This window comes from Lepus europaeus, chromosome 11, assembly GCF_033115175.1.
Source record: "Lepus europaeus isolate LE1 chromosome 11, mLepTim1.pri, whole genome shotgun sequence".
In the NCBI taxonomy this organism is placed as follows: domain Eukaryota; kingdom Metazoa; phylum Chordata; class Mammalia; order Lagomorpha; family Leporidae; genus Lepus; species Lepus europaeus.
In genome coordinates, this window is record NC_084837.1 from 16964272 (window position 1) to 16979235 (window position 14964).

The 14964-nt window shown below is 41.4% G+C and overlaps 1 protein-coding gene across 1 annotated transcript in view; it reads right to left on the reverse strand.

Annotated features, from left to right (window-relative positions):
• Nucleotides 1–14964, reverse strand: part of HERC2 (HECT and RLD domain containing E3 ubiquitin protein ligase 2) — a 230098-nt gene that overhangs the window by 16928 nt on the left and 198206 nt on the right. The window contains 7 exon segments of the mRNA XM_062205025.1: nt 2580–2719; nt 3929–4020; nt 6678–6839; nt 7343–7520; nt 11619–11833; nt 14331–14529; nt 14628–14743. Of these exon segments, the coding sequence (XP_062061009.1) occupies nt 2580–2719; nt 3929–4020; nt 6678–6839; nt 7343–7520; nt 11619–11833; nt 14331–14529; nt 14628–14743 (1102 nt within the window).

Sequence of the window (14964 nt, forward strand, 5' to 3'; positions counted from 1 at the left end):
AGAAGAAATACTTAAATAGATTCAGAAACCCCTTCCCATTTACTTATTTGTTACAAAGAATGTTCACATTGGAAAAGCTTGGCACCAACTTAATCAAATGATTAATGACATCATCAGCTATGGGATAAAGAGAAACTGCAGGTAACCTTAAAGGACGATGTTTATCTTAAGAAAAGCCAAGATATGTAACCTAAATCTACTGAGGAAGCATAAGAAAAATACCTGAGAGACATTCTACAGGGTAACTGGCCTTCCAAAACATCAAGCTTGACAAGGCCCCGGATGACCAAGGAAGTACTGAACACCGGTGATGACAGCGTGAGAGTGACCTGTAATCCACACGGTGCTTGTGACTGCGAGTGAGCACCAGGAAAGGTAAGGACAGGTGTAAAGTCCCTGGCTGTACAGCAGTGTTGTGATCACACAGCAGAGCCTCGTTTTGTTTTATAGGAAATACATACTAAATGTAGAGGAAGAGGCACTGGGACAGCATCCAACTCTCAGGTTGATAAGGATTAAAGAAGTTCTTTATACTGTGTTTCTAACTCTTCTCACTTGTGATTTTGGTTCAAAATTTTAAAAAATTTAAATTAAGTAAAACATGTACTGCAAGTTCTTCATCAAGAACCACATCATTCTACCACAGGCCATAGAAGTTGCTTATTCATATGTATGAAATTTTTCCACCAATGATATTATGAAAGGTTAGAGTTTTCTAGCCATTAATAAATTTATATAGTTAAGCAGATTAAATTATCCTTATATCCTTTGAAAGAGAGCAAAATTTGGGAGAGTGGCTGTTTTAATGCAAGATGGTACACTAGCTTTTGACTGCTGACATTTCAAATCACCACAACTTTACTGCCTTAAATAATACATATGTACTGGGGCCAGTTCTGTGACACAGTAGGTTAATCCTCCACCTGCAGCGCTGGCAACCCATTTGGGCGCCAGTTCACGTCCCGGCTGCTCCTCTTCTGATCCAGCTCTCTGCTGTGGCCTAGGAAAGCAGTAGAAGATGGCCCAAGTGCTTGGGCCCCTGCACCCACATGGGAGACCAGGAGGAAGCACCTGGCTCCTGGCTTTGGGTCGGCGCAGCTCCAGCCATTGCGGTCATTTGGGGAGTGAACCAATGGAAGGAAGATCTTTCTCTCTGTCTCTCCCTCTGTCCGTAACTCTACCTCTCAAATAAATAAAATCTTTAAAAAAAAAAATAAATACACATGTACTATCTTGGCTCTGTAGGTGAGAAGGGTAAAATGGTTCTGATTGTAGGCTCTAAAGAAAAGTTTCCTTCCTCCTTCAGTCTGTGAGCAGAAACCAGTTCTTTGCAGGCTGAGGTCCAGTTTCCTTGCTGACTATCAGCTGACAGTTGTTCCAGCTTCCAGAGGCCAGCATGTTCTCTGCACCCTTTCTCTGTCTTGAAAGCCAGCAACTGTCTCTTTGCAATCTCTCCTGCTATCTCTGATTCTTCTGCTTCCTTTTCTGATCTGCAGGATCTGTGTAATTATACCCACTAATCCAGAATAATTTGTTTCAAAATGTAGGCTAGTTAGTAGCCTTAATTCCATGTAAAGTCTCTGACCATTGTGCTACGGTTCCCAGGCCATTGTGATTTACCAGGAGGATTAAACAAACTCAGCAGTCATACTTAGAGCTACTGATGACAGTGAAAGGTCACAGAGCAAAATCAGCCAAGAGACTCTGGTCTCTCTCAGAGACCAGGTGCAAGCTTCCAGAGTCCCTTCCCAAAGAAGTCACACAGGACACACTCAGTTCCCCCTGCAGCGCAGTGCGATGACACATGTGACATGCTTTCTACCAGGGAAGCTGCTCAGAGACTCAACATCCACGGTTTTTGTTGGGACAGATCATAAAATCATCAAGTTCCAGATCCCAGAGGAAGGCAGGTTTCATCACAGACCACACTGTTGTGCAAACAGCTCAGGCACAGTGAGCCATGTGGGAAGAATGGGAAGAAACTCCTTGAAATCCAGGTTTCCAGGGCAACATCTTGGGCATGCTCTGAGCCTGTCCCTGCATGGCCACGTGCTATCATAACACATTCATAGGCAAAATAGCAGGGTTTAAAGATGACGGGGCCAGCCGGCGCTGCGGCTCAATAGGCTAATCCTCTGCCTACGGCGCCGGCACACTGGGTTCTAGTCCCGGTTGGGGCGCCGGATTCTGTCCCGGTTGCCCCTCTTCCAGGCCAGCTCTCTGCTGTGGCCCGGGAAGGCAGTGGAGGATGGCCCAAGTCCTTGGGCCCTGCACCTGCATGGGAGACCAGGAGAGGCACCTGGCTCCTGGCTTTGGATCAGCGCGGTGCACCAGCCGCAGCAGCCATTGCAGGGTGAACCTACAGTAAAGGAAGACCTTTCTCTCTCTCTCACAGTCCACTCTGCCTGTCAAAAAAAAAAAAAAGATGATGGGGCCAAAACCCTAGCTATCACAGACAGACTCTAAAGACACAGTGAAGTCCCTGGTGCCCCTCCCTTCTTTTACTTACATGTGTTATCCCTGAGCAACCCTCCTAGAATTACAGGCCTTGTTTCCACAACATAGGCTCTCCCACCTACCATCCTCAGTGCAGCACACACAATGCAGGGAGCCAGTAGCAATGGCAATGACTTTCTTCCCTTGTAGCCCTTGGACCTGCCGAGGTCTTCGAACATGGTCATCGGATCCATGGCCAAGCCTATGATAATCACCTTTGCCCCTGCACACAAAGGAAGCCAGGGGCTCAGCAGAGAAAGGTCATCTCATTACTCTCCTCCCCATCCTCCTCTGAAGTTCTGTACTTTAGGATGCAAATCACAACCTGCTATAGAAGTTATGTTCTGGGGCTGGTGTTGTGGTATAACAGGTTAAGCTGCCACCTGCAACACCAGTATCCCATACAGGCAGCAGTTTACATCCCAGCTGTACTACTTCCAATCAGTTCCCTGCTAATGCACCTGGGAAAGCAGCAGAAGATGACTCAAGTGCTTGGGCCCCTGCACCCATACGGGAGATCTGGATGGAATTCCAGGCTCCTGACTTTGGCAGGGTCCAGGCCCCAGCCACTAAGCCCACTGGAGAGTAAACCAGTGCATAGAAGATTTCTCTGTCTCTGTCACGCTGCCTTTCAAATAAATAAATCAACCTTAAAAGAAAAAAAGTCACATACTCATCTACAAAAGGGCGGTTAATAAACTTCAGTTAAAAATCTGGTTGTGGGGGGCTGGTATTGTGGCACAGCTGGTAAAGCTGCTGCCTATGATGTGGACATCCCATATGGGCACTCGTTCACGTTCTGGCTGCTCTACTTTCAACTCACTGTTAATGGTCTGGAAAAAGCAGCAGAATATGGCCCAGGTGTTTGGGCCCCTGTCACCCATGTAGGAGACTCAGATGAAATTGCTGGCTCCTGGCCGGCGCCACGGCTCAATAGGCTAATCCTCCACCTTGCGGCGCTGGCACACCGGGTTCTAGTCCCGATCGGGGCACCGATCCTGTCCCGGTTGCCCCTCTTCCAGGCCAGCTCTCTGCTGTGGCCAGGGAGTGCAGTGGAGGATGGCCCAAGTGCTTGGGCCCTGCACCCCATGGGAGACCAGGAGAAGCACCTGGCTCCTGCCATCGGATCAGCGCGGTGCGCTGGCTGCAGCACACCGGCCACGGCGGCCATTGGAGGGTGAACCAATGGCAAAGGAAGACCTTTCTCTCTGTCTCTCTCTCACTGTCCACTCTGCCTGTCCAAAAAAGAAAGAAAAGAAAGAAATTGCTGGCTCCTGGCTTCAGCCTGAATCAATGCCGGCTATTGTGGCCATTTGGGGAGTGAACTAGCAGATGGAAGATTTCTCTCTCCCTCACTCTAACTCTGCCTTTCAAATAAATATTTTTTTAAAAAACTTTGGTTTCAGGAATAAACAAACAGAATCTTACATACCAAGTATATACAGCTCCAGACTTGGTAAGGGCAACCGAAAACTGGGATCCACATTCTACTTTAACCACTCCAAGTCCTGTGAGAGAATCAATCTAGAAGGAGAAAAGGTTCAATTACACTACATCAGGGTCATGCCAACTGCTGCAACAATGAGACTTTACCAAACCAGGGAAGAATTCTGAAAATGCATACTCATATTTAGTACAATTTCAAATCATATTCTACTTAACTAAGGCACTGCCTGACACATGTGCCGACATTCTATGCATGTCACCAGAAATGGGACATTTCACAGATGTGGTCTACAATTTTTTCTGAGTTCCAACTGCACATTCTCTGGGACAGCAACACTCTCTAGCAATCCTTATACTTCTCATTGGCCCCCAGCCCTCTCTCAGACCCTGAGGCTTGGAGGGAAGGAACAGCCGGCAGCAGGACAGGGATGGCCAGGGACACCCAGGTCATATGCAGCTGTCCCACGGGTCTAACTGAGATGCCCTTGGTTACACAGGCCTGTGACCTGCCTCCACCCCTGAATGCCCAGGGTCAAACTTTCCACATCCTGCACCAGGGGTCTTGCTGGGCCTCATTGATCATTGCTTTTCCTTACCCCGCAAGCTCTGCTCCTTACTACCTCTGTGAGTGTTGTCTTAATTTTGATTTTAGTTAACTGAACTTAATCCATCCTCTTAGATGCTCTTCTCTCCTCCCTCCCATCTCTGTCACAACAGCATTAGTAGTAGCCTACTCCAGTCCCTCCCAAGGCCCAGCATCTTAATCCTTGAAGGTGCAAACTCTGTATAAAACCTCGCCTAGCCTAAGAGAAGTCCTCAGCAAGGGCTGGCATTGCGGCATTGCAGGTGCCGTCACCTGCAACGCTGGCATCCTATGTCGGCGCTCGCTCAAGTCCTGGCTGCTCCACTTCTGATCCAGCTCCCTGCTAGACCTGGGAAAAAGCAGCAGAGGATGGCCTGCATGTTTGGGCCCCTGCCACCTACATGGGAGACCTAGACAAAGCTCCTGGGTTCACAACCATCTGGGGAGTGAACTAGCACATGAAAAAATCTCTCATCTCTCTCTCTCTTTCAGATAAATAAACAAAAAAAATTTTTTAAAAAGTCCTCAACAGACCATTTTTTAAAATAAATCTGGAAACCCTTTGTGACCTACAATGTGGCAAAAATCACTTACATCTATAGTGAACACAGAGCTAGAAGAGTTGGAAAGGGAGGCAGCCCTGAGCCCCTAGTTTCCCAGCACAGCTGGCCAAGGAAGGCGACTGCAAAGGGCTGACTTGGCCTGGCTGTGGCTGCAGGGGACAAGGAGACACAGTGAGGTCTCTGGATGATGGTTTCCCCACCAGGCTTTAGCTCTTGGCAGCACTGCCAAATCACAGTACCACAGTAATGTGCTACATCTGCACTGCCCAAGATGGAAGCCCCCAGCCACACAGCTAATGAACACATGAAGTGGGACCAATGTGACTAAGGGAGTCAATTTTAATTTTACTTAATCTTTTTTTAAGTGCATAATCTTTTAATGTCTTCAAAAATTTGTTGGAGCTACCTTTGTGCATTTGCTACAAAGGCAAGGAAGAAAAGTCCATCCAGATTATTTCATTAGATGATATTCCTAATGGAGATATTCCTATGTCTGCCTTATAACAGAATCCGCATTTGTAGTAACATTATAATGATAAAAAATTCTACATATATTAAAGGTTATTCCATTTATGTTCATTAGCTTATTTTACACAACCATGTAATAAGATTATAAAGGCAAAATTTGTGGCAAGGTATTTAGTTTAATATTTGGCTTTCTAAGTTCTCAAATAATTGATTAAAAGAATAATTATTCATCAATTTGTTATTCAAAAGGAACCAAAGTATCTTGAAAAAAAAAACTTTGGTTCCATCTTGAAAATTTTACTTAATCTTAACTAATTCAAAATTAAACTTAAAATAGTTGCTTGTGGCCAACAGTTACTGTACTGGGCAGTACACCTCCAGGAAAAGAAGCTACATGATTGGGCCCAGACTCTTCCCCTACCTGAGGGGCCACTGGTCAGAGTCAGCTTCACAGGCACCCGCGCATCATGCAGCTCTCCTTATTACACCTGCAGTCCCAGAGCTCAGAAACAGAGGACTCTGAGCAGAGACAAGCTAGAGTTTCCTATCACAGCAACCGCACTCCCAAGCCCACTGCACAGACTCTGCTACGTAACACTCCAGAATTCACACACTGCAGGCCACTGATCAATAAGTATGTGAACTATTCTAGCAACCACCCGTTAACAAGGGTAAAAATAGCATCTGACCAAGCTAAGAAACAGCCCTGAGTCATACTCAGCTGGGCTGGGGTGGCCTGTGGACTCAGGTGCTGCACAGCTTTCTGTCTGGCTCCCCACAGGATGCCCACCTGAGGCAGCCTCTAGCTAACTCAGACATAATCCTTTGAGCAAGCACTAGGACACCGCGCCAACAGATCACTATAAACTGCAGAGTAGGAGCAATATGCTTTCCTACTCTTCAAATAGGTCTCTACACTAAGAAAACCTTGGACTCTGGGGGCTCCACTGGATTACACCCATTCCCCAAAAGGGCACAAACAGCACTTAAATATCTTAATGTCTTTAGGCTTTTTTATCCAATTATCCAACACATTTTCTTCAAAGAAAGTAAAGGTGAGGTTAAAGCACATCTGAGGAGCACACGGAGGGGCAGTAAGGAGGTACAGCAACAGTAAATACCTTCATGGGCACTTTGCAGCCGTCGCTGCCCCCTCTGCCAAGCTTGCCATAATCCCCGTCCCCCCAGGACCACACGGTGTCATCATCGGTGAGGCAGAGGGTCTGGGCGTCGCCACTGCCACAGGCAATGTCTACCACACGGTGGCCCTGCAACGCTTCCACCTTCAGAGAAAAGGGATCAACACAAAAAAGTGTACCACTTCTTAACACAGGTACCCATTTTAAGCCAACACAAAGAATAGGTAACTTTAATAATCTTCTAAGACAAAACAGAAAACCTTTCCTCTGCTTGAACTGTAGGGGGCAGATATCAGTGTCCTGATGAGCCAATCCTGCACTACTGTGAAAACTCTTCATTCACTCCTCTGTATTACCTAAGATACAGTGAACCTTCCAGAAGACAAACTTTTTAGGTAGATGCCAAATACTATTTATCATTACAAAGAAAGGCATATTTCAAACTCTATCATGTTTAAATGGCTCCAGGAAGGAATACATACCAAGATCGTTTTTAGTTTCAAGAAAACCCACTGGTAATCAAGGAACTTATAATCATCAACTCTAAAAAACTAAAAAGAACCTAGAATAGGAGATACTTTTGACTTTTTTAAATTAATTTGCAGAGCAAACCACCCATCCTGCTTCAGCATGTGGTGCCTTCTCACCAGCTTGGGCTTTAATTGGTCCTCACTGTCGCTGTGCCCCAGGCGGCCATACCGGCCTTTGCCCCACGTGTACAGGTCCCCGGCTGCCGTGACACAAGCACTGTGGGCTCCACCGGCAGCAACATCAACCACTTCGATTCCTCTCAGAGACTCAATGACACGAGGGCGGTCACAAGGACTGCAAAAAAAAAAAAAAAAAAGAAAGAAAGAATGACAACTCTATTTTTATTCTAAAATATTTTAAAACTAATTGAATACTAGGTTAATTTTTTTTTTTTTGCTGCTCATTTATTCATTGTATACCTCTCAATGTACATCTCCCCAATCAAGAAATCGTTAAACTAATCAAGAAGATCGTTAAGATCTGAACTCAGAATTTCATAATTTCCACTTATTTCCCTTTGTACATGGTACCCAAATGGCAGAAAGTACTTTTACACCTGCAAATTAGGGATTGGAAAACTATCACCCATGCTAGACCAAGTCTGGTCCATGGCCTTTTTTAAAAGATCTATGAACTGAAAATAGATTTTGTATTTTTAAAGAGTTGTTTTAAAAAAATACAAAACCTGGCCGGCGCCGTGGCTTAACAGGCTAATCCTCCACCTTGCGGCGCCGGCGCCCCTCTTCCAGGCCAGCTCTCTGCTATGGCCCGGGAAGGCAGTGGAGGATGGCCCAAGTCCTTGGGCCCTGCACCCGCATGGGAGACCAGGAGAAGCACCTGGCTCCTGGCTTCGGATCAGCACAATGCGCCGGCCGCAGCGGCCATTGGAGGGTGAACCAACGGCAAAAAGGAAGACCTTTCTCTCTGTCTCTCTCTCTCACTATCCACTCTGCCTGTCAAAAAAAAAAAAAAATACAAAACCTAAAACATTTACTATCAGGCCCTTTACAGAGCTACTAACACTGCTATAAATCAACAATTCAAGCAAGACATTTTTATACAGTGGCTGTCAGTAGCCTACAATGTAGTGAGCAGGGCTAATAAACTTGTTTCTGTATTACCAAATTCTGAAAGCCTTGTTGGGTATTTTGGTTACGAGACTGCAGGCAGATTTTATGACGGTAAACATCTTTTTTTCAGTCTGTGGTATGTCTTCATTTTGAATTAATGTTTGGATATAGTATAAGGTATGAAGTTCATTTTTCACCAAAAGGTGATCCAATTATTCAAAATCATTTGTTGAGAAAACTATCTTTCCTCTAATGAATTGCCTTTGCACTTTTGCAAGCGATTTCTTGGAAACCATGAGAAGCTCTTTCATTTTTCCACATTCATCTTGTATTTGAGGTCTACCTTTGTCAGAACTCCCTACTCCACCCCACTGGGGTATTTCCTTCTCTTTCCCCATACTACACCATCTTTGTTACTGTAGCTTTAAAGAGAAGCCTGACGCCAGATAATGCAAATGTTCCAACTTTCTTCCTCATTTTCAAAGTTGTTTTGTCCATTCTACCCCCTTTCTATTTCCATGTGAATTTTATAATGAATTTCCACAGAAATTTTGGGAAGTTATTGAATCTAGAATAACCTGGGGATAACAAATGAACAATGGTGAGTCTTTCAATCCATAAACATAGTATACACTACCATGATTTTAGGTCTTTCAGCAAAATTTTGTAGTTTTCTATCTACAAATCATCCAAATTTGTGGGGGGCAGATTTAGCTTTTAGTGTTTTAGTTTTGGGAACAGGGTATTATAAACAGTATTTTTAAATTTTACTATGATCACATATGTGTATGTATAGTGACATACAAATGAATTTTATTTATGGATCTTCTATCCTACAACAACAAAAAAGGTAGGAATTCTAATAGCTTTTTGGTCTATAGCACCAAATTCTTTGCATAAATAATGTTATCTACAAATAAAGACAGCTTTAACTCTTTCCAATCTGGATGTCTTTTATTTCTATGTGTTGCTGTATTGTACTAGTTAGAACTGCAGTACACTGCTGATTGAAGTGTGACAGCAGACACCTTTGGATCCTTAACATATTGGGGAAAGCTTTCAGTCTGTCACCATTAAGTCAGATGTCAGCTGTATGTTTAACACAGATGCTCTTTACTGGGTTAAGGAAGTGATCTTTTCTTCCTATTTTGCTGCAAGTTTTATCAGATATGGATATTCAACTTTGCCAAATACTTTTTCCTTTTTATGTGCCTTCTTTTTTGGCTTTCTTTCAGATTAATTGAATATGTTATACAATTTCAGTTGAACTACTTTGTTGGTTTATCAGATAAAACTGGGATAAACTACATCATGTGTAATAGAACTTCAAAATAGTCTACTTCTGTAACTTCCCCTTGTCTTTGTGCAACATTTTCCTTCTACATATGTTTTAAACATCTTCATTCAATAACCTCTTAAAAAGATTTACTTAATAAGGCAAAAAACAATGCCATTAACCCATAGGTTAATTTATTCAATTCTTTTGTACAGATCATTTCCCATTAGAATGAATTTCTTAAATTATTGTTATGCATGTCCACTAGTGCTGAATTCTTTCAACTTTTGCATACCTGAAAAAAATCTACACTGGCAGTTATTTTTACTTTCAGTAACTCTGTTGTCTTCAGCTTGTACTGTTTCCTACTAGAAGCACACTGTTAAGGCTTGGTGTTTTACTCTGTATGCAACACATGTCTGTCCCACCCTGACCGTTTTTTAAGATTTTCCCCTCTAACAGTGGTCTTGAATAGTTTACCTTGTGCTGTTTTCCTGATTCTTTTGCTTAGGGTTCTTTAAGTTACTTAAATCTGTGGATTTACAGCTTTCATCAGATGAGGAAATTTTTCAGCTTTTATTTCTTCAAAACTCTCATCTTCATCTTACCCCTCTCTGATGATTCCAATTATGCACATATTAGGCCACTGCAGGTTGTCCCATAACCCACTGGTGTTCTGTTCATTTGTATATTTTTTGTGTGTGTTTCATTCTGTATAGTATGTCTTCCAGTTTACTGATGTTTTCTTCTAATATCTAATCTGCTATGAATTCCAACCAAGGTATTTTTACATCTCTAACACTGTGAACTTTGATGTGGAAATTTAAGTCTATTTCAGGTTCTATCTAACATGTTCCACGTTTTCTTCTAGTTTCTTGAAAATGTAACATGATCAGCTTTTAATAAAATTCTTATCTAGTAATTCTAATATTTGTATTATTTCTGGGTCAATTTCAACTGATTTCTTTCCTCATACAGGTAGTATTTTTCTGCTCTTTTGTTGTCTGATAATTTTTGACTGGATGCAGGACATTTTGCTATCTATCTTGTTGGATGCTTATATGTTTAGATTCATAAAAATATTCTCTGTGAATATTTCAAATTACTTATACACAGGCTAGTCCTGTCAGATCTTATTTTAAGCTTTGCTGGTGGGATCACAGCAACAACTAACTATGGCTATTTTTTCTCCATTATTCTTAGTACTCTAACCAATGATGAGGTTTTGGAGGAGCAGGTTCTATCCCTTGCCCTAGGAACAATTCCTTCTAATACTTTTGAGTAATTTGTTCTTTGGCCTCACAAGCATGACTGTCATAGTAATCTCTGCAGGCCTCTGGAGTTCTCTCTGTGTGCACCTCTCTCTTCTCTGGTACTCTGCATACTCTAGATGTCTCAGCCTCCCCTGGACTTCAAGTTCTATCACCTGTACACTAAGAGAGCCTGCCAGGATCTGTGTGGGTTTCTTCTCTCTGAGACACAGCCTGAAAACTTTCTACAGGCAGAAATTTTTAAAACTCACCTTGCTTGTTTCCTGTTTCGCAGAGAATACTCTACTTTTCTACCTAACATCCGATGTCTCTATGACTGTTGTTCCATTTTGTCTGGTGTTTTTAGCTATTTCTAGGATAAGAAGGCCCCTGTTGTTCCAATTTGGATAGCAATCCCCATTAGTGGATTGGGTCCCTTTATTGAAAAACTGGTGTTATTTGTGTGTCCTTTCACCTTCACTCCTGCTATGTCCTCTGTATTTCCAGTTTTAGTATTCTGTGTGCTACAGAAAATGTCAAATAAAATTTAGTGAATGACTTTGGGAAGAAGAACAAAAGGAAGTTTGGTATTTATAAATCAAAAACTCAGTACTGCCTTTTCCCTCCTAATTCATCACAATTTAGCAATTAAACCTACTTTGGCTAAATAAGAACTTAACATTATTTAATTTGACCGACTATTGTAAATATTATTCTGAAAAACAAAGTGCTAATACTCTTTAGCAAAAACAAAAAGCAAAAACAAAACATTGAGAATGATGTTTTCACATAATACCTTCTGTTTCCATGCCCTAATTTCCCATCTTCTGCTTCACCCCAAGAGTAAACTTCTCCTTCCGAAGAGAGGGCAAGGCAGTGTTTCCCTCCTGAGTTCACAGCTACTTTCTTAATGAACACATGTTGAATGGATTCAAGTAATGTTGGAGTAGACACCGACTCTGTGCCTCCAATTCCTAGTCGGCCACCTGCACCATAACCAGTGGCATACAGCTAAGACAAGAAAAATATCAATATCAGATTTAATGATTATCCCTTTAGTTAGTAGTTAGTAAACTTAATCAGCATGCTAGACATTTTTATCACACAGAAATGATACTTCATTTCAAATAATAATAAAAATCAAAGGAGTGTTACTGTATGTCATTATACATACTCTATCAAAGCTCTAAAAATGAAAGAAATTCACAAATATATTTTGAAAATAAGATCTCCCTAGAAGTTTTTCTGCTTTCATCCAGAATAACAACTGCAATTAATACCAAGGAGAGAATTTCCCCTGAGAATTCATAATCACAAATGTTGACTCTCAAGTTGGTTTTCAGACTGAATTTAGATCACCTATGGACTGAAATTCACAGGGATAGAATTTAACTTATAATGGCTTAGCTGATATCTCAAGTTTATAAATTCTCTTTGGGTGAGTGATTTCAAACTAATTCTCAAAGAATTTCTACATAAAATATTCCAAGGAAAATGGCCAGCTCACAGTTTTAAAAGTTCACATAATACAAAAAGAAAGAAGGTACCTTGAGTGAAAGTCAGCAGAATAGTCTAATATGATTAAACAAAGTTTTGCATATTCTCAAAGAATAAGAGGATACAAAAGAACTAAAAGCAGAACTTTCAGAAATTAGAGAAATAACTGAAATTTAAAACTCAGACATATTTAGTGGCAGATCACACAGATGAAGAGATACTGGAAAGCTGGAAGATCCATCTAAAGGAATTATCCAGCATATGGCAGAGAAAGACAGATGGAAGAGGAAATAGGAAAGAAAGGTTAAATTATGTAAAGGAAGACTTTCTCACTCAACATCAACCGAATTTCAGGTAGAGATCATACAGAGAATTCAGAAGAAGCAAGATATGAAAGAAAAAAAATAGTATCTAGGGATTTAACAGAATTGTTGAAAGACCAATTCTCAGAGCCAGGAACATAATCTCACCGCCCCAACTCTAATCCCATCGATCTCTCAGCTCCTGGCAAAAAAACTAAAAACAAAAATGAATAAAAATGGGTGGCAGAAAAATAAAGAGAAATTGATATTTAAGTATATCATAATTAAACCATTGATTCCCAAAACAGATCTTGAAAGCAGTCACAGATGAAAGATGAACTTCCCACTTCCAGTTCATGTAAAAACCATGTAATTCCCTCTCCTTGAAGGTGGGTTTCTTGCTTCTGATGAGCAGAATATGGCAAGTGACCATCACTTCTAGGATTCAGTTACACAAGGCCATGACTTCATCCTGCTATCACTCTTTCTCTTGCTGGTACTCTCTCCCTTGCTTGCACTGATACACCAGCTGCCATGCCATGAGACGCTCTAAGGGCACATGGCAAAGAACTGAGTGAGGGAAGCCTTCACCAACAGCTCATGAAGGACTTGGGCCTCAGCCTGACAAGAATACAGGGAGCTGAACCCTTCCTTTCATAACCTCAAGACTGTAGCCTGGTGAGAGATTCTGATGGTAGACTGAGCTATGCCATCTCAAGTCCTGACTCAGAGAAACTGAGATGATACATGTGTATTATTCTAAGTTAAACAGATAACTAATTCAATACCAAAGACAAAGAGTGTGTGAGACAGGAACACTGCATGATGGTGTCTCACTTATGATCATGGCTCTCCCAAAACTCTCAAACTAAACATTCATAAACACAAACCAAAAATACTTAGAACAGATTCTGACCAAGTTAGGTATATGCAAAGAATACAAGCTTGTTTAGCATGAGAAAACCAATTAATCCAATCCATTATTATTAATCCACTAAAGGAGAAAATATCTGTAGAAGGACATTTCCAAAAAATGCAGAAAGGTATACAACTTGAGAAAATCAATATGCACTTAGGAGAAGAATCAGATGGAAACTGCCTTAATCTGATAAAGGGCTTCTATATTACACAGACGTGTGTGAAACGTCCCATCACATTGCTTTCTGCACAGTTTAGGTCAAGATAAGAACACAGCCATGACCACCACTAATCAATATTACACTGCAACTCCTAACCACCACAATTTACTCCCTTTCTCACTATCAAAAGGAAAAAAAAATAATAGGAAGGCAAATTGTAACCTAGGAAACAAAAATTCATTTACAGATTATAGCTCTCTGAAAGGATACAAAAATCTTGAGACACTTTAGAAAGAAAATAATGGAATAAGGTCACCAGCTACAAAGTCAAAATATAGACAATGTATTTCTACACATTAGCAATCAATTTTTTAAAGATAAAATTTATAATAAACAGGAAAAGAATATATCTAACAAAAAATGCAAACAAATACATTTTATATTTCAAAATAAAAATTTAAAGCTTTAGAACACATCTAGAGATTATACAGAAATATTTCAGAATTACAAATGCTTTCAGCATACACCAGAAGCACTATTAATCTTGAGACAGTAATTCGGTATACAATGCATCTAACCATAAATGTCTCCAGTTTTAAGGACAGCATGACACAGAAAATGCACCCTTACCTTCCCATCAGCTGTCACAGCAAAGAGTGTCTGTTCTCCTCCAATTAACTGCACTGGTCTAAGAGTTGCAAGGGCTTCACATGGAGTGGGAACTTTAACTTTTGCACCTTCAATGCCCCCAAGCTGCCCTCTATGATTATGTCCCCATCCATAAATGGTTCCACTGCCGCCAGCAGAAAGGGTCCAGTCGTCTGGTCGCCTACAGCAAACATTAAAAGAGCATTTGACATGGAGAAGAACTGCACACATAAGCTTTCTTTCACATGGAACGGCATTTCTTGTTTCTGACATAATAACCTGTTCATCCACTGCACGAGCTGTTCATCTTGCTCTCTTTTGAAAACGTCATGGCTCTCATGCAGAACATCCATGTGTTCACTGTCCGCCATTAACTCACGGATTTTCTTAGCCACCTAGACAACATTATGATGAGACTCTGAATCAAACACTCATCTCAAGAATAAAACAAATACATATGAAGACAAGACAGGAGGAGTCCTTGCCTGGGAATATGAGGAAATGCTAATCATCAGCACTGTGATTTTATGGTTAATAAGTAAAAGCAATATGATCACATCAAGTCTAAGGTATTACAAATGTCTACACAGCATTGTTGCATCTTTCACATGAGCTT